This window comes from Pelobates fuscus, chromosome 13 (genome assembly GCF_036172605.1).
Source record: "Pelobates fuscus isolate aPelFus1 chromosome 13, aPelFus1.pri, whole genome shotgun sequence".
NCBI classification, from domain to species: domain Eukaryota; kingdom Metazoa; phylum Chordata; class Amphibia; order Anura; family Pelobatidae; genus Pelobates; species Pelobates fuscus.
In genome coordinates this window covers 25,243,905-25,264,143 of record NC_086329.1, presented here as the reverse complement: position 1 = coordinate 25,264,143, position 20,239 = coordinate 25,243,905, and the positions used below count along the sequence as shown (strand labels likewise).

Genomic DNA, 20,239 nt, shown 5'->3' with positions numbered 1-20,239 from the left:
TTTGGACATATGTGTGCAATTACTTTCGCTCTTCTTTAATTAAAGCTGGGCTCACGTGAATTTTTATGCAAACTGATGAGAATTAGATTAACAAAATGTAAAAAGATACATCAGGAAACTCATTAGAAGTCCTTTTAAAGATACATGAAAAGTTACAATATATCCTCAAGATCAAAAAGGGCTAATGTCTTCAGGAATCAGAGCTTCTGTCATTAAAGCAAAATCATAGGCAATTCAATAGGCTATTCAATTCATTGAAGTAGTCTAGATGTACCGTCCCGGTCTCCTTAATCGTTCAATGTATAACATTGCATAGTTAACTCCACCTCTAGTGGTTGTTTTCCAGACAGCCACTAGAGGCGTTTCCTGGCTTTTCATGGCGTTTAACTCAGCGAAACAACGCTGAAAGTCCTCATGCTTTGCACGCATGTGTATTAGGTTCCCCTATCCCTGTGATGCTGGAGAAGGAGATGCAGCCAGCACCCACGCGCTGGAAAAGCGTAAGTGTTAAAATAATTTTAACCCTTTCAACAACAGGTGGGACAGCAACCTTTAGGTATTGGCAGTGACGACATAGACAGTTTTGTATTCCTAACGCTATAGCGTTCCTTTAAGTCATCCTTATAGCCACTCACAATCTAATAATAATAATAATAAAGGCTTAATGCTGTTTGGGTTAAAAAGGTATTTTACTTCCCTTTTCGCTCTTGCAACGCTTGTCTTCTGGGGGTAGCTCTGCCTCTTTGGCTGAGATCATCGCGATCAAGGATCTCAGCCAACCCAATGGTTTCTGACAGGCAAGCATTGGGAGGCTAGTTTTTATGTGCAGCAAACTGCCACGCTACGCCAAGCAGATGGTCTCTCTGAGACGACCTGATGGAAATAGTAAAGTTTGACTCCACTATTTTGCAGATGCATCTGTAGTGGCTGTCATCACAAATATAATATGTATATATATAAATAATGTGAATGAGAGTCTGTGTATAATATGTGCATGATACACTGCATATAATGTGTGTATGTGAGCGTGTGCATAAGGTTTGTGGGAATTGCTTTGTGGGTCGGTAGGTGAATTTGACTGCACTGGTGGATACATACAGGTTGTTAAAGGGATTCTATAGTGCCAGGAAAACAATTTAATTTTCCTGGCACTATAGATTTCCCCTTTTCCAAGCGCCAACCCCCTCCTCCCCCCATGGCACTGTAGGGGCTTAATAACCCCTTCAGACACTTACCTGGGTCCAGCGCCGATGTCTCTTGGCGCTGGCTCAGCTTCACCCACGCTCCTCCCCCGCCGACATCTGCCGGCAGGGGAGACCTAATGCGCATGCGCAGCAATTGACGCACTGGCATTAGGATCTCCCCATGGGAAAGCATTATTCAATGCTTTCCTATGGGGAAAATCTGACGCTGGAAATCCACATGCAGAGCGTGAGGACATCCAGTGTCCGATAACGGACCAAAAGTCCATTTCAATTCCGGATGTTCCTCTAGTGTCTGTCTGGAGGAATTATCCCTCAGATGTAATTATAGCAGTTTATAAAAACTGCAATAATTACCACTGCATGGTTAAGGATGATGGAAGTTTGCACCCAGACCACTTCAATGAGCTGACATGGTCTGGGTGCCTACAGTGTCCCTTTAAGTGCAGGGAGTTATGTGGCTGTGTGGGTTTGTAGGTGTAAGTGATGAGGTGGGTAGAGAATGTGAACAAGGAGATGGATGATGGCTAAGATATGAACAGATGGGGGAAGTGTGGCTATGGACAGGCATGTAACCGGATTGATAGACATATTCAGTGGGTGGTGTAAATGTAACTAGGTGGATTGCTGTAAGTGACAGTATGGGGGCCATATGTGACCGTATGGTGTGTAAGCTCATTGAGCAGGACCCTCAACCCCTCTGTTCCTGTGTGTCCAACTTGTCTGGTTACAACTACACATCTGTTTGTCCACCCACTGTAAAGCGCTAAGGAATTTGTTGGTGCTATAGAAATAATAACATAATAATAATAATAATAATAATAATAATATACAACAGGTTGGGAGTACTAACAAGGTTCATGACAGATGAATGTAACTAATCGAGGGCTGTTGAGGGCAGCTGTTAAGAGAGAGGGTGGGGGTAGGTTAATTTTACAGCTAAACATGATGTTTACAGCTAGTTGGGCGGGTTACTGCAAAGAGAATTCACAGAGTAAATCCCCCTTCAAAGATGAGGTTCCAAGGTGCACTACACCCTATGGATCCACCGTAGCTGGCCTCTGGTTCCAATTTGATTACAGGAGTAATTGCATTCAAAGTCACATTGACCTGCTCAACAGAAATGCAATCAACACATAGTAAGTAATACGTAGACGAAGTGATTTATCATGTTACAGCCAGAAAGCTGGTAATGCAATATTTATCCTTAGGACAGTGGATTTGTAATCTAACTCATTAGTTTAATGAGGTGGATGGATTAGAGACTTGACTAGAGAATTTCACTTGTATTTACCATTGTCATCAACAGCAGACGTTGATGTTCTAATATGTCGACTAATATGTCGACTGGCTACTTCATTTTCACACCTTGTGACCTGTGAATCTACAGACACATGCCAACTCACAGTCAAATTGTTTGAAAATCCAGTTCATTAAAGATTAGAATTTTGTGATCTGGTTTGTTTATTTATGAATTAAAACAGAATGCGTGTTCTCTACGGTGATTAAAGATTTGAGCTGTCTAATATATATATTAGGGATCGACCGATATTGATTTTTTAGAGCTTACACCGATAATCTGTGAACTTTCAGGCCGATAACCGATAACTTACACCGATATTCTATGCGTTTACAGTCTTGGAAAAAAATACTATTTCTACACGAATCTGCCGTTAGCTGAACATGTTTATTGTTAATGTTAAGGTTTTTTTTTGGTAAATCTTTCTTTTTGATTGTTAAATAAATAATACAACAAATAATAATAAGTTAACCCATTGGCCATTATGCAGAAACACATGTGTCTCTTGCCATACTGCTCTGTATGACACAGATGAAGACCACTCCTCATTTTACTTTTATTTCTCCCAGCATCATCCTCTCCCCCCCTTTAATTCCATCTCAGTTCACAGCTAAACAACAAAATCTCCTTTATATTTTGTTTATTTATTTTATTTTATTTTATTTTATTTTTTTTGCGGGTAAACAAGATCAACAGGTTACATTGTGTGCAGTAAGGGTATCCCATCAGAGATCACATTGTTCAAGAACAGCATCACTTGCTTACTATAAACCCAGTTTTGTAATTTTCTAGCTTAAATTCCTCATGACTGCAAAAGCTGTTAGACCAACTAGTAACTGGAGTCTGCCGATTAGTTGCTCATGCACCCTCAAGGGTTTCAGGAAATAAGGCTATGTCTTAGAGCAATACCGCTTAGGGTGCGTGTTAATTAATAAAAGTTGTCGTAGGGCATGTAAGAACCTAGTTCTGACCTGGCAGTTAGCCAGTAGGTAGTTGTGCCAGCTAGGTCGGCTGATTAACGTGCCCCAGAGCGATAGCTCGCTTGTTAGGGGAAGGATCACGTTAAAATAGAGGAGAAGGGGATGGGGGTAAATAACAGGGCCTGGTGACTGGCTGTCAGCTCGCGGAGCCAGATATAGGTATCGGTCATATGCCTATACAAACTAAAAGTACATAAAATATTAGTGAACTTATATAAAAATAATACAGTATCAAACATTGTTAGGTAGAACTTTGAGTGGCAGCACGGGCTGCAGTCCATGCCGGTTTCAGGTAGGTGAGTCATGTGTGCTCGTTCTTGTTCCTCTGGGCACAAATGGGTTGAGGTTTGCGACAGACCAAGAAGGGCTGGTGTCCGCTGGGGCCGCCTCCATTGGTAGGCCCAGGGCCCGAAGAAAAGCCGGTGCTCCTGATTTGTGCGTAAGGAGGTGCATTTCGCCTGCTTTCTCTGCCATCAGTCGGTTCTGCCCCCATTTATATGTGATGGTGTGCTCTCGAAGCTGCTGTGTAATTTGTCTGAGAGACCTTCTCCATGTCAGGGTGTGCATGGAAATGTCTCTGTATAAAGTTAGGTGTGCCCCTTCAAAGGGAACCGTGGGCGAGCCTCTTGTGGCTCCCATGAGAGCCCCCCGGTCAGAGTCCCAAATAAATTTGACAAGTATATCCCTGGGAGCCCCCTGGGGAGCTTTAGGTGCTTTGGGGAGCCGAAAACAAGAGTCCACACCTATTTGCTTTACTTGTTTGGGTAGTAGTTGGGCAGTAATGGGGTAGTTCAGAGTCAGTGACCGATTCAGGCACCCCATGGATCCTCACGTTCCGTGCCTTTGCCTTATCCTCCATAGTAGTGATTTGTGTAGTCAGGGTGCTGCATTGCTTTTGCAGTGATCCCAGGGCTGCATCTGTGGCAGTTTGGGCTACCCCAACACTTTTAAGGTCCTCTTCCACCATCTTCACCCTTCCTGTGAGAGTGGAGATTTCCTCCCTAATCAGGGCCATGTCAGCATGGAACATTGCTTGTATTTCCTTTACTAGAGCCTTTATGTTGGCCTTCGTGGCTGGAGCTGAGTCACCTAGCTCCATGTGTGTCGCGGGCTTCGCTGGTACCTTAGGTGGAGGTGAGTGCGTGGCCGTCTGGCTCTCGTCGTCTGACGAAGGCGAGGTATAGGCCCCGGCCGGCGCCGTCTTGCACGGGTCCTGCCGCATGGTCGTGCGCATAAAAGCTCCGATATCTCGGGAGCCCGAGCCAGGATCAACCTTATATTTTTTCGCCTTTTTGCCCATGATGTAAGGCACACAGGAGGCGGTTGGTGGCTCGGTAAAAGTGCCATTTTCACTTGTATTCAGCGTTTGGGTGGATTTCCCCGAGGAGCTGCTGCAGGACGCGTCCAACTCGCTTGGGTGCTGGCTCTGCCCCCCCTTATTTTTATTTTTTACTTGGCTAAATCCATTCTACAATCCTGAATCCACAATATATTATATGTATTTGCTGCTTAGTTTGACTTTTGCAAGGCATTACAGCATGTATAAGGGATATGTGTGAGAGACTGAGTGAGTATTGGAGTAAATTAAATACCAGGCTTTTACGCCCAGACCAAAAGGACACTATTGGCAAGAGGGGGCCATAAGAAGACACAATCGGCAAGAGGGGTCCAAGGAGAACACAATTGGCAAGAGGGAGCCAAGGAGGACACTATCGGGCAGAACAGCTGGCCCAGAACATGTGCACTAGAAGGAAGCTCTTCTCTCGAAGTCTAAGAGAGGAGATGTAGATTGCATGCGCTGGGCCACCGCCACCTCTTACATTATCGGCAACAATACAAGTACATGCAAATGTACTATGAAAAGAATGGGAAGGTTGAATAATGCCGAACGCACCCAGTCTGTGACAAAAAGATGTAAAAAGTACCTTGCACTCGAACAGAACACCGCCAAGTACTTTGATTCTGGAAAGTTGGCTCCGTGACATATTTACTTTAAAATTCATGTGAATATGTGTATATAACTGTGAATAAATTACACTTGTTTTATCAAAAAATATATATATTCATAATTTATTTATTTTTATGCCATATACCGTATATATTAAAATAAAACGGTAGAAATTAATACATATATCCTGTAATTTTTTCCCCCCGTGTGTATTCAACCTGAATTAAATAAACCGAACACAAATCCCACAAAATGTAATATTATTTTCCTCTGATTATTTGAATGCCAAATGCTCCTCTCACTAACATTATAAAGGACATATTCTCCTTTTATATTAATTAATAATAAAAAAAAAAAAGTTTTTGTGGAAAAATAAAGCGTACGCACGTATTAAGCAGTGAATACTCTATTGTAAAAATAACGTGTATCATTTAACATCTCACATGCTTGTCATTGTAATCTTTGCTATACATTAAAATAATAAAAAAAAATTAAATATTTTTTTTTTTTTAAAAAAAGGATCACGGCTATGGAAAGGTGAAAAAGAGAGTGACAGAAAATGGCAGGGCTTCTACATATATAGAAAACAAATATGTATTTACAAAAGACATGTGGGGAATGCCATCTCTGAGATATCTCTGATGATATAGTATTGTGTAGCTCCTATTCGCTTAATAGAAGCCTATTCAGAAAGAGCTATTCAGTTTTAAACAAACATTCATGCATTGTGCTGCAAACTCGGTAATTACTGCTCATTACGGCCCACAGAGAAGCTTCACAACCACAGAACGCCCGCTGTCCTTAGCACTGGAAAATAATACGCATGAAACTAATTGTTACAAGAGCCCCAAATGTTAGCCTCTGATAAAAGCGAGAGGTGAAAATGTAATTACGAGAGAATAGATCTAGCCTGGCCTACAGATGAGTACATTGCACTAATAGGGACAGTCATCATTTGACAGGAAAAATAAAATAAAAAAAATACATTTTCACATCGGTCATAATTATGACCTCTTCTGCTAAATAAACAGCATACTTTCATTCATATTAATGACACAATAAAATGGTTCTTTATAGGCATTATACAACCATGGCTGCTTCATATCGTGAACCCCTATACAAGCCTCAATAAAATGAAATTTGCCTTACATATCACTCACAACACAAAGGTGCTGTACATAATCTGCTTATAATAGAATATTCAACAAGCAGAAACGGAATTAAACATATATGTAAAATAACAAAATAATAAAAACTAATATATATATATATATATATATATATAGTAAATATAGAATAGAAAAACAAAAAAAATATATATATATTATTTATTTTAAGTAAAAGTCCCTTGTCTGTCAATCAGTTCCCACCACACATTGGGCTATGTCAATGGCATATCATGACGAGGAAAAACAGACAGGCGAGTAGTAGTTTGCCTCTACACAACATATTTATCGCATCTGCTGTAGTTGCTGTGATTACTTATCTGGCAAGCTTGTCTTTAGTTTTAATTTAGGAATAGAATGATCAGACGTAGATAGGTTGGCATTGAAATCAGTGTGTTGGCATTACTTTCAAGGTGTCCCCTGCTTTGGGAAGTATCAGAAGCACTGACAATAAGGAAATGGGTTGAAAGGTAGGAAAGTATGGATTGGTAGGTGGATGTCACTCAAAATGTAACCCTCCCCAAATCTGGAGTCGTGGCAGTGGTAAGTATTTAAAGCAATAAAATAGAACATTTATTTTGATGAGCAGTATATTCTATATTTGTTAAGGAGATGCTAACACAAAGTAAACCATTTGAGAGAGATCCAACTATTTTTTTAACAAGCAAGGCCTATCTTTCTAGCATTGAAGATAAAGTACAACAACACACTTCTTCTATAGGTTTCAATAATTCTTATTTTTTTGGTGCAAACAAGAGGACCTCCTGTTGATATCAATAAATAAGGGTCATTGACACTTGCAGAGGTGTGCTGGACTACGCTATTTCTACAAAATTTACCCAGCAGGCAGAACTAGGAATCCTTAACACCCTCTCAAGATTTATTGATTTTGTGAGTGCTCATCACTATTCCTATTTTTTTTCTGCATACTTTTAATTCTGGCAGAAAAATGTTCCAAATAGAAAGCAGATGGACAATGCTAAGCCTAAATCACTTTAGGACAGGAGTCTTATCAGACCGAATGACTATAATGATCATAATAAAAGGCTAATCTCATATACACTGTAGCGGGACTGCTGCCTGTTCGGGAATTGCTATATTATATTCTGTGTATTTCCCTGAACTTTTCCCATGAAAATGCCTGCTCCACATTCGGTCCTACACAAAGGGAAGGCATTCACCTCCTGAACGGGGACTACCCCGACAACTCATTTAGAATGTTGGTTTAGAACCTTGTAATGAGGTGTCAAGACCACAAACCGCAAGTGAAGCCTCAGCGCGTGCCTCCCCTCGGTGGAGGCCACTCAGTATGCGCCTTGTTTCATTGTACCTAGTGGAAATCGTAAAGGGACATGCATCATTTTGAGTCACTCATTCAGAGGCAAAGCCAAATAACGCAGGTAAATATGATTTCTTGTCATATTTACATGCTTCTTCTGCACTCCATTTTCCAAACCTACTTTGTCGGCAGTGGTCCAGCCAATCAGTGTCATACCCCTAGCAATTGTTCAAATATGCATTGTGCATGCACTGACCAATACCAGAGGCTACTCTGAATACATTTCTATTTCTTTACTTGTGTATTCTCCTCTTCTGTCACTCCATTAAGCCAGTGACCTTCCTACCCCTATGTACACAACCATACTGCTGTGACCAACAGGGTTTCTCAAAGGCAGTTCCATTCCTATGGAACAGCCTGTCTACACCCAATTAAACGGTCCCTTATTCTTTATTTATATCTCCTCAGGCAAGCCTATGGTCTCCCTGGGCATTTGTCTTTTATTAAAGCGATCTCTTCCATTAAACATAATTCATGGGCCAAAAGTCCACTTCCACCTTTCTGCTCTTCTCCTTTCTCACACTCTCATTTGTTGATCTTAAAGCAGGGCTTGACAAATTAGCTTAACATCTAGGAGCCAGCTAAAAAAGTTAGGAGCCAGATTTTTCAATGTCAAAAATACAATTTTTAAAGGGACACTATAGTCACCAGAACCACTACAGCTTAATGTAGTTGCTCTGAAGTCTATGTGCTGCCCCTGCACACTTTTCAATGTAAACACTCTCTTTTCAGACGAGATGTGAATACTGAGAGTGCTATGCTCGTCCAATCAACGCTTCCCTTTGATGACATTCGACATCCTTCTACAATGTGTAAGGACACTCTGTTAAGTGTGAGGAAGCGTCTCTGATGGCTGTCAGGAAGACAGCCACTAGTGGCGTGTTTAACCCTTCAATCAAACTACTGCAGTATCTACAAACATCAATGTTTTAGATTGCAGGGCAAAAATGCCACGGGCACTGAATCCAGACCACTTCAATTAATGAAAAATAGAAACAATTGATTATCTATAAGTTTATTGTTCATATTATACTGTTCCATTTCTGTTTTAATTGTGTCTTTAAGCTCAGGTCATGTGATATTGTCATGACCACCAATTATAATTCAATTGTACCTATATAAGGAGTGTTGATCCAGTGTACTGTGACACTTTGAAAAAGCCACATTTGTGAAACGCATTAGTGTTACTTTTTACTATATTTTATAGCTCTTTTAGCTTTGTGTTTTAGAATAAAGATTGATTTATTTCTTTAAGACACTCCCTGGACCCTCCTGCTTTTAATATTCATCATATACTGGACGTCACTTTCCTTGGTGGGGAACATACCACCTAAATGGTTTTTGCACCACACTTGTAAGTTATCTTCCTTCTATTTGAAAACAAAAATTACAGTATTCACTAAATTTCTCATTTCTGTTGTATTGCATAGCCTATATCCGGAGAGGACTGTCGTTCATCAGCATCCCAGAACACAGAATATACTTTGCTATTATTTGGAAGGTACCCTTACTGCAGGATTTACCTGAACAAACTAAATGCATTTTTTAAACATAAACATCGGAAGGATATTTCCTTCGCATTAAACCATGCTACACACAAGCTGGCAAAGCTTGGAACATGAAGATGAACAAAACTTGAAATCCGTGATCTTTCATTAGCATGCTGGTTTCTGAAGCCCTCTTGTGGCAGAGTGCAGAATTTAACCAAAATGGTAATGGATCTGACTAAAAGTAGACTAACTTCTCTAGAATTGTTCAGAGATTAAAACACTAAACATCAAATGATAGTGAATTTAACACAGAGCTGAAGAATTTAGGCAACATTCTGTACAGTCACTGCTTTGATATTGCAGCCTCAATGTTGCAATTTGGTCAATGAGTTACTACAATTTTGTTTTTATAAAAAGTATTTTCCGCTTGTACCCAAACTGGCTGTTTGCTTCTTGTTTTTCTTCAATAAGCCTTCTAAAAAGTACAACTATTTGTGTTTTATGAACTAATACACAAATACCTCATGGTGGCATCTTCTAATGCAGTTACCGCTTACCACGACAAAACAAACCACTCGAAAGTTGATGCTTCATGGACGAGGCATAGTTTCTTATTGGCCATCATTGTAGAATAGCATTTAATCTACTCATTGGGTCTGCTGAATTACTAGCAAAAGCATTGTATAATCCTTCAGATCCAGGGATATAAAATACAGGGAAATTAGGAGCTAATATGGCCAACACAATGGTCAGATGAACTATTTTTTTTAATGGCCATAATGATTTCATGCAAAAACAGCTCTTGACGACAACTATATCCAGGTACTCCGATAATTAGAAATTGACTCATTACTTTCAGAAATCTAACAGACAAAAGGCTAAAAGTGGCACAAGCCATTGTTATTTTGCCTTCTCGTCGACGCGTTATACTACTACTCAATGCGATTTATGAATACTATAAAATTATCCATACTTGCATTACTCATAATTTAAAACATTAAGCTTATAATTTCTTCACTGGGAAAAACGATGCATGGTCTGTAGTTACAGCCCTGACTCCTTATTGGGAGTCATTGGCAAATCTTTGCTGATCCAGATGTTTAAAGGTCCCACAATGTCACAGTACAAGCATTTAAGAGTCCAAGAAACAATTGCCACCTTCAGGATAACAAAATGGGGACATTCAGCTTTTGAAAGATCTCAAAACTGAAGTGCAATATTATACAGAATTTACATAAGTGAAGAGGAGAAAAAAAATACATAAATTGAATGTATTTGCAGTGAAAATACAACTACCAAAAACTAAATAAAATGAAAACTATTCAAGGAAAATACAACTTTCCTGCTGTAGTTTATTATTATTATTTTTTTTTATTCCCCAGATAATAATAAATAAAAAAAACAGGAAATGAAGCTGCAGCCTAAACAAGTCTAATCCCATAGATGAATTGAGACCCATATGGAGGTTTCAATTTATTTGCTGATCCAAGAAATGAAATGATTTGTGTACGACTTCCCACTGAGCAACTTTCTACCGGTGCCGCGGCTGCTAATAGAATTGCTGTGTTTACCATTAGGGAACCTGGCTCAAAGCCCTCCTCTATTTTTTGGTGTGAAAAATCCTAAATTATGGACATAAAAGTTTCTTTTGGCACTCAATATTTCAGCTGGCATCATTGAAGAACAAAAGATTACAGGCTGTAAGATGGAGAATGGGTCAGACCCTTTTCTAGAAATAAGAAGGGGGGAAAAAGCATGTTGTCCATAGGAGGTCCTTGTATGTCTCAAGTTTTTTTTTCTTAATAAAAAAAATCATGCTTCCGCAGCATGAAAAATCTGCTCATTGTACATATTAGATGACAACTGATGGGAATCTGTGTGGTCAGTGCTTGTTAACGCGCGTTTTGCTGCATCACATGAAATGGAAGAACCGGACATACACAGAAAATTCGGGCAACAAAGTCTATTTTGGTTCTGCATCTATCTAGACATTCTCTTGTAATAGTAATTGCTCTGAATGATTGAGGAAATTTTTTTTTGTTCATACCACAATTGTCTTTTCGTGAGCATTAAACTAAATATATTAGATTTTCCAACTCATGTAATCAATAAGATTTGTAAATATCTGCTCCACCCCTCATGACGTATGGAGTTTTAGAGGTAGCCATTAGGGATGGCTACACAGTGTTGCCATGAAGAGCCAGGAAAAATAAAATCATGGTATGCAAGTAAAAAATAAATAAAAGTATTTATGTAGACAATGATGCTTAACTGCAAAGTGTTAAAGTGACACTATAGGCACCAGCACCACAACGATTTAATGTAGGGGTCCTGAAGTACAAAGCCTGTCCCTGCAGGCTTAGCAGAGTAAACAAAGCCAAACGCTCCCCACAGTGTGAATTGAGTCAATGCAACTAAGGGAGGAGATGCGGACTGGTGGAGTACGGCGGTTGCCGCAGATGCGCACTAACCTCTCAATACTGATGATATCAGTTAATGAAGACGGGGTGACTATAGTGAGACCGGCAAGGGGGGGGGGAGGGAAAGATAACAAAAATAGTTATAACACTCTACATTGGGAATACATGTTTCTTTAAAACAAGCACACCTAATAATGGACATAAAACTTGGATGTTAGGGTGGAAGATCATTACCAATACATTCATTTTCCCCAAAACAATCACCTGCATATATGGCAAGATATTGAAAGACTTGAAGCCTTGCCTTTAAAAAATGAAAGTGTAGCCAATGTGATTGCCCCACTATTGAATTCTCCCACAATTTGTTATTAGTGATTAGTAATACATCTTCAAATGAATGCCCTGATCTAGTTTTAGGTGTAGAAAGACGTGGTAAATTGCAACACAATGCTAAACCGTAAGAATCTTTAATGAACAGCTTCTGCCGTAAGAAGAATAAGAAAAGCAAGGTTTGTAATTAGAACACTGGTTGTATAAATATATCCCCCCAAGTCCCCGAAGGAGGAACAAAACAGTATATAGTACCTCGACCTCCAGATAAATGGTTTAAAAACTGAGTGTTCTGTGCTAATGTCAGGTCTTTGGGGTCTGAGTATGTACAGCCAGAAGGTTGAATCTGCAGACCCTTGAATATACCCTATATCTTAGAACGTCTGTAATGTAAGGATGCACCTAAATGAAAATCCTGGGCCGAAACGGAAGCCGAAAATTCAGGATGCCCTTGGCCGAAAACAGAAAATGACTTTTTTCCCCAAATGATTTGTGTAGGTTATGTAGTGAGGTGTGGGAACGGGATGTAGTGTGTATATGTGACTGTTATATAGTGTGTGTAGGGAACATGATGTGGTGCAGTATAGAGATGTAGTGTGTAGGTTATATAGTGTGTAAGGAACATAGTGTGGTGTGGAATAGGGATGTAGTTTGTATGTGTGTAGGTTATGTAGAGTGTTTAAGGAACATAGTGTGGGGTGGACTAGGGATGTAGTGTGTGAAGGGCACATAGTGTGGGGTGTGATAGGGGTTTAGGGCATAATGTGGGGTGATTGGGATGTAGTAAAGGGGGTGGGATAGGGATTGCAGAGTGAGTGGGTGACATGTGGCAGAGCGTGGGAAGGAGGGAGGGAGTGACAGAGCGTGGGAGAGAGGGGGTGCCTAGTGGCAGAGTATGGGAGGGAGGGGGTGACTGGTGTTAGAGCTACTGAGAGAGGGGTTGAAAGAGTGACTGAGGGAGGGGGTGACTGGTGACAGAGAGGGGGTGATTGAGGGAGGGGGTGACTGGTGACAGTGAGGGAGGGTGTTAGAAATACCTTTTTTTTATTTTTCTTTCCCTGGTGGTCCAGTGTCCTGGCTCCCTGTTAGTCCGGTGGTCTGTCTCTCCAGTCTGCAGCTCTGCCGGGTGTGAGCTGCAGACTGCGCTGTATCTAGTCAGGCAAGAGACCGCTAGATACAGCACAGTCTGCAGTTCACACCGGGCGGAGCTGGCTCTCTCTCCCCGGGCAGACAGGAGGGGCCTCGCACCTGGCAGGACACACAGCGCAAGCCGCCCGGCCCCCTCCCAATGTAGGGTCCTCTGTCATGGACCGAGGACCTGACAAGTCACTCTGATCTATTTTTGGCAGATTTGACCCTTTTTCGGCCGATATGGGATAGGCCCATTTTCCAGTGAAAATTTCGGCAGCTGAAATTTCTGTGCATTCCTACTGTAATTCGAACAGTTTGAGCAATTTCACAAAATAATTGCCAAAGCCATCTGCTGCCACTCTGTTAATAAAGAAGTTTCACTTTTAAATTATCTGGAGAGCTGTGTGAATGCTGCCCCGATAGCATGTAACCTATCACTGACATACACAGTCTAACAGTTAAACTTCTGCATTGTCTAACTGGCAACAGAGGTGAGCTTTGATTACCCGAAGAATCACCTTACCTTTTTTATAGACTTCTCAACATATATAATTGCACCATAACTACTACAAAGAAACAATGGTTATGGTTCTTGCAGCATCCCTTTAAAAAAAGAGTACTATGCACATGGAACAAAAAATAGCTAAAATAACCTTTGTGTGCTGTTGAGGCATACTTCTAATAATCCTCCAGCATAACAACCTATATAAAATCATTTTGATTAATTATCAAGTTGTATAGAGTCTAAGGAAAGATGTACTTAATGTCAGTCTTGTTATTATAGACACTTGTTCGTATTAGACACATTTATTCTAAAGCTTTAATAAAACATTCTTCTGCTCACTGAACATACTAACCAGAATAATTACATTGTGATAATTAATTTTTGTTTTTTAGAAAAAGTCACAATAAATGTAATGTGAAAAGTAATCAGACTTGTATAAATATAAAACAAATAAACAACGCTGATGTCATCTTTAAGGACAATTTTCATGAATATTTACTAAAAGGTGTTAACTTAGTAGGAAACCGCTAATTTAAATAATACCAATTTAATTTTTTATTAAATAATTAGTCAAAAGTCTTCAATTTAAATTATTATGCTCCATGGGAAACACATTGTCAGGTCTTAACACCACAACACAAATTTTTCACAGCTTATAGTTGGCTGTGAAAGATAGAGAGAACGCTGAGACTGCATTAAGCCCGTACACACACTATAGATTAATCCCAAGGATGCAGGTGGTCCAGGAATTGGCAAAGTTTTAGGTTTTAACATATTTATCAGGGTGATTTCTGACACAGCTTCTAGCTTATCATTCGAGATCCTTTATTGATGCTCAGAACAGTACTGTACACATGTTTAATATCAAAAATATAATAAAATGTATATATATATTTTTAAAATTTATATAGACAATGTTGTTCATAAGAAACTACCGCAACACTTTGTTGTGCAAAGTGTTGCATTAACATAGCAGTTGAGAAAAAACTCATAGAATCAATATTTGTTTACAGGGGCACTATAGTCACCAATACAACTTTAGCTTAATGAAGCAGTTTTGGTGTATGGATCATGCCCCTGCAGTCTCAATGCTCAATTCTCTGACATTTAGGGAGTTAAATCACTTTTTAATAATGTTTATGCAGCCCTAGGCACACCTCCCCTGGCTCTGACTGACACAGCCTGCATGAAAACAAAAGATGTTAACTTACTTTAAAAGGTTTTATCTCCTGCTCCGTAAATTGAACTTTAAATTACATACAGGAGGCTCCTGCAGGTGCTAGCAAGCTATTAACAGAGCACAAGATAAGAAATTTTAAATTAAACACAATTTGATATAAAGGAAGTGTAAACATTAGATGACTCTTTACAGGAAGTGTTTAGGAATGCTGTGTAAGTTACATGCAGGGGAGGTGTGGCTAGGGCTGCATAAACAAAGAGCTTTAACTCCTAAATGGCAGAGAATTGAGCATTGAGACTGCAGGGACATAATATATACAACAAAACTGCTTCATTAGAGTAAAGTTGTTTTGTTGACTATAGTGCCCCTTTAACCACTTAAGGACCAAACTTCTGGAATAAAAGGGAATCATAACATGTCATACATGTCATGTGTCCTTAAGGGGTTAAACACAGTGCAGATTCAGGTTTTTACCCTTAGTACCTGCTGAATCGGGCCTTGTGCATTCATACTTATTGTTTGAAAGCTGAAGTAAAGACATGACACATACCCTCTTTGACCGGCTGCAGTTTGTTTGAACGCTCTGAATCTGGGGAATGTAATGGCTCTGGCTCTTTCAGGCATTCAAGTTGCATAAAGGGATCATAGTCTTCAGATGCCAGATCTGAAAGGCTCATGGGAAAGTACCTTGGGTTGCTGAAATGCTGAGAGCCATAGACACAGTCATGCAGGACCTGCGGTATACAAAGAGAGACAATGCCATGGTCAAGTACTTACAATAGCAGGAGCAAAGCAAACACCCTACAACTGCTATAGCTAGTCAGTCACAGGAATTATCTGCTTACAAGTAAACAGCAAACTGTACATGATTAGCCATGGTAAATGTATCTGTTCGAGTAAAGGAAAACCAATGTTTGTGCATGTAGTTATGTGGAAACGTAGATTAAAGGTGAACTCTAGGAACCATACCAAACAGCAGATTGTTGTAATAGTTTCTGTGGCAGGTCCCAGGGTCTCATCTCGCCAGTTTGTGTCAAACCGTTTCAGTGCTTTGTTCATCCCTTTAACACATTGATTGATTCTTTTATAAACTACTTTTGTATTTGCAAGATAAGTACATATGATTTACCTTTTGATAATACATTTAAGTTTTGCTCATTTCAAATTCACTATTACCATAACACATTTAAAGCAATTGTTTTAGCAAAGAATCCAGACAATGTGATTTTAATCTGCCACTCGATGGCACCCATGATATGAGAGCCAGTAGGCATAATATAATATAATGATGGGATTAAAGCTCTCTTTATCTGTATGAACCAAATATTGCTTCTTCATCTATATCACAACACTAAAATCCCCTACAACGAAAAGGCTGGCAACACAAAACAAGCATATTTAAAAATGTATCGTACACATTTCTTTATCAGATGACATTCACTTCTGTAAAAAGGATATTTATTAAACCTAGAATGCGGTTAAAGCCACAGAAGGTGATCTTATCGCCCTACCTTATATGCACAGTTTAATACGGAATTTTCTCTGCCCTGGGAGTCTGTTGCAGCATGATGCATCGGTTTCAGTAATACTGCAAGTGGCAGGGCCATCATCCAGTCCAGGAGGGAAAGCAGCAAAGATACCACCAGCTGGGAGAGAAACAACAAAAGGAGAATCAACAACAACCTGTATGCTGCCTATTGGCATGTGCTTAATTTAAATCCTATGGATACCAAATTATCTCAATATTGTTTGATTTCATGACTTTGCAGACTAATGTTGTAGTGACAATACTAAACAGAAATGCCCATGTCTTACTTTAGCAATGTTATAAACCACTTAAAGCATTCATCCAATGGGTCTTATTTTGTAAACCTACAACCATAGCATTTAGAGGTGCTTATTACAGGTGAAAAAGGATTTGGTGGTCAGCTTCATTGGAAATCAAGTAGTAAAGATCGCTTATAGAACTGGCTGTTTTGGAGAACAGTAATTCAGTATAGATATCAAACTTGGCAATTAGTTAAAGGCAATTGAAATAGCCATTTATTAAATTCAAAACATGCATAATAGGGTCAAAGACAACCAGCCTTGGCTACTAAGCACTAGGCTAACTTGCCTACAGTGTTGCAGCCTATAATGGCAGCTTCAGAGCTCTATTGCACTCCTGCGTGTCTTGATGACTAGGCCTGCTAATGGAAATGATATAATGGCCCATCCTCCTCTCAGTGAGAGTTAGGATGATGTGTGGGAGTGCAGGGACGCCCATAACCAGCCAAGATCGGCAGCACAGAATAAATTCCATTCCCCTCCAGACACCAGGGAAAAATACTGCACACCTCTGCTGATCTCCATATCTTCATCACAACCACGTGGTGGTGAATACAGAAGGAGAACATTAATTTAGTATGTGAATGTTAATACCCACCCGTTTATCTTGTTCATAAGAAGAGGCCTCTGCAGAAGGTAAAAGATATGTGACTGTAGCCAGTAATATCTATCAAAACACAGATGTAAAACCCAGATTAGTGGAACCTTCAATCGCCTGTAAAAAAAAGAATGTCAACAACGAAACAAATCTATTTTCAAACAATATGTATTGATGATGCAATGATCGGGATTGATGGAATTCACTTAAACAAATGTTAAAATGTTGAACAATTAGCCAATGCATTGCTTGGGGAGAGCACTTTCATTTCCTTTGTATCCTAGCTGGATCCTAACCTTTAATGTCAACTATGCTGAGAGCTGTGATGACAAACCTCAACCCCTTAGATGTTTGTGAACTATATTTCCCATGATGCTTGGCCCGCAGGAAGGTTTTCTGCATTGATAAATATGATAGAATGACCATAAGGAAAACAAGTGAAGCAAACACATCACTGCACATACCTCAATGATTTTCAGTGGATAGTCTGGCTGGTAAATCTGCAATTGATTCACGTAATTCACAAGCACATTCAAGACACTGCAGGCCACCTGGGCCACCACTTTGTTGGGAAACTAGAGGAGAAAAACAGACGAGAGGTTTAGTGTTTGTTTTTGAGCTCTTTTGATCGATGTTAAATTGTGCTTTCTCGGGAAAGAAGCAGTTGAAGATCTGCAACTGACAATACACGCACGCACACACAATTATGGACAAGTACATTATCTTTATGCAGTTTGATCTCTAGATCTGTGTTTGTGTATCTTAAAGCGATTCTGTATAATATGTAAGACTTCAAGTAGCAATTCCACTGAAATTCCAACCCAGTCAAAAGATATACTGATACAAAGTAGGGACACACGAGCAAGAGTGACATAGGCTAGCAAAGAAGGACTGGCTGTCACAAAATGGTGGCACCTGATAGGGACAGGCTAAGGTAAGTAGATCTCACCTTTCCATGCCCCACCCCCAGCCACTATACAACCAGTAATAGCCATGTCACTGTCGGGGGTCTTTGCAAATTATGCAAAGTTCCCAGACGGTGACAGTGTCACTTTAAATACTTGTCTTTACAGGAATCTGGATACAACCATACAAAAACAAACCATTTACTTGTACTCGGTTAACTTCATATATAAAGAGGTCTTCTTACTTTTAAAGAGACACAGATGACATTAAGGGCTTCTTTGATCTGAGGGTGATGTGTTTGATTAACAAGCTCCTCGCACATCCAAATTCCTAGACTGCACAACGCTACACACCTGCAAATGCAAATGTGAAAAAAATAATAAGAGTCCATCATATGCACGTTCATAAAGACTCTAGATTAAACAATAAAGGAAACATGTAACAAATGGTGATTAACTCGATTAAGGATCAAACCAATTTTTTTTATATATGACAATCTGGTTCCTGAAAACGGGAATGCCCGTATCAAAGATTAGCAGCTCTATAATGAAATAAAGAATAGACAACCCCATAAAGCAGACGTGTGCTGCATAGCCAGCACATCATTGTCTGAATGGAGTGATATCATAATGCTTATACAGCTGGTCCTCACTTTATGACCTGTTTTACAATGACTCGCACTCGCATTCAATGGATTCCCCACGTTAGAATTTTCCCCGAACATAGACCTGCATGCATCCTCACTAACCGACCAATTTGTTTTACGGCCGGGTCGTACGAATGGAACCCGGTCGGTAAGTGAGGAGTGTCTGTTTTTGCTGTGTTGAACATAAAGAGAATTTTGTGTTCAACAGGTCAGTTAATTGTCAACATTGAGGTCTATGTTGACTTTATGCAGAAGAACTGATTAACAAGTGTAGGCACGGGGGCGGTTTTAAATAGTATTTTCTTCAAATAATAAGATTAAATAGTATGTGTAAAATATTTTTGATGTACCTTGCAGGCCCAGATGGTTCTTCCTTAGCTGAGCTCAGCACGGTTTTGATGGTGAGTTCCTAAAATTAAACGTTAAAGGGTGAATGCAGCAGTATGATAAATAGCAGACCTTGGTATGGTGCTAAGAAGCATCAATATTCACCTTGACATCTGTGAACTGTGACATTACAATGTCAGAACTGCTAGGGTGCAGAGCTGGTAGCTCCTGGTAGAGGTTAGGAAAGCAGACCAGAGATCCCAGAAGAACTTGAGCTTCCACACGTGGTGCCTGTTATCAAAATGAGACATTACCAGGATTAGGACAAATGCTGCCGAAAGAGAAAGTAAATCCTGAGCTGGAGTTATTATTTAGAAAAACTATTGTTCACATCAGTCATTTGACATTATAGACTGTAAACCAGTGGTGAGTTGGTTTATGTTCTTTTTGTTTTGAAAGCTAGGTCCAGCACTTGCAGTCCATCCTTGCCATCCAAATGTTGTCCTATTTGTTTAAAAAACAGAAAATAATCTGGTACTAGTGGCAGGAGAGAAGGTAGGCTTTGGGTGCTGGTATAATCAGTTTTTTCTCAAATGGTTCGATGGTAACTGGAAATGGTTCGATGGTAACTGGAGGGACTCAAACGCCTAAACTAAACTAATAACCCTTGGGTTCAATGGTTCTCTAGGGCAGGGTTACGGTTTGTGCCAACACAATTAAGGAGGGCAGAGCTTATAATAATTGGTAGGGAGCCAAGATGGAGGTGCCCCAGTCCAGAATACAGATAGGTGTATTTAGATGTGCAATTTAAAATGTCAGACCTCTAGAACACATACAGGGCTTTTCATTATAGTGAATTGAAAAATAGCCAGACTGGAGATAGACACACTGAATATTTAAAATTCTGGAAAGAGCCATTTGCCGATTTATAAAGGAAGATGGGC

At 39.8% G+C, this 20,239-nt stretch overlaps 1 protein-coding gene across 1 annotated transcript in view; it reads right to left on the bottom strand.

The window, feature by feature from the left end:
* Positions 1-20,239, bottom strand: part of RALGAPA1 (Ral GTPase activating protein catalytic subunit alpha 1) — a 131,305-nt gene that overhangs the window by 43,366 nt on the left and 67,700 nt on the right. Inside the window, exons 27-33 of the mRNA XM_063439456.1 lie at positions 19,461-19,586; positions 19,319-19,377; positions 18,567-18,675; positions 17,881-17,991; positions 17,417-17,485; positions 16,503-16,637; positions 15,542-15,725 (exon numbers count right to left, since the gene is read on the bottom strand). Coding sequence (XP_063295526.1) covers positions 15,542-15,725; positions 16,503-16,637; positions 17,417-17,485; positions 17,881-17,991; positions 18,567-18,675; positions 19,319-19,377; positions 19,461-19,586 — 793 coding nt within the window. The remainder of the gene's footprint in view (positions 1-15,541; positions 15,726-16,502; positions 16,638-17,416; positions 17,486-17,880; positions 17,992-18,566; positions 18,676-19,318; positions 19,378-19,460; positions 19,587-20,239) is intronic.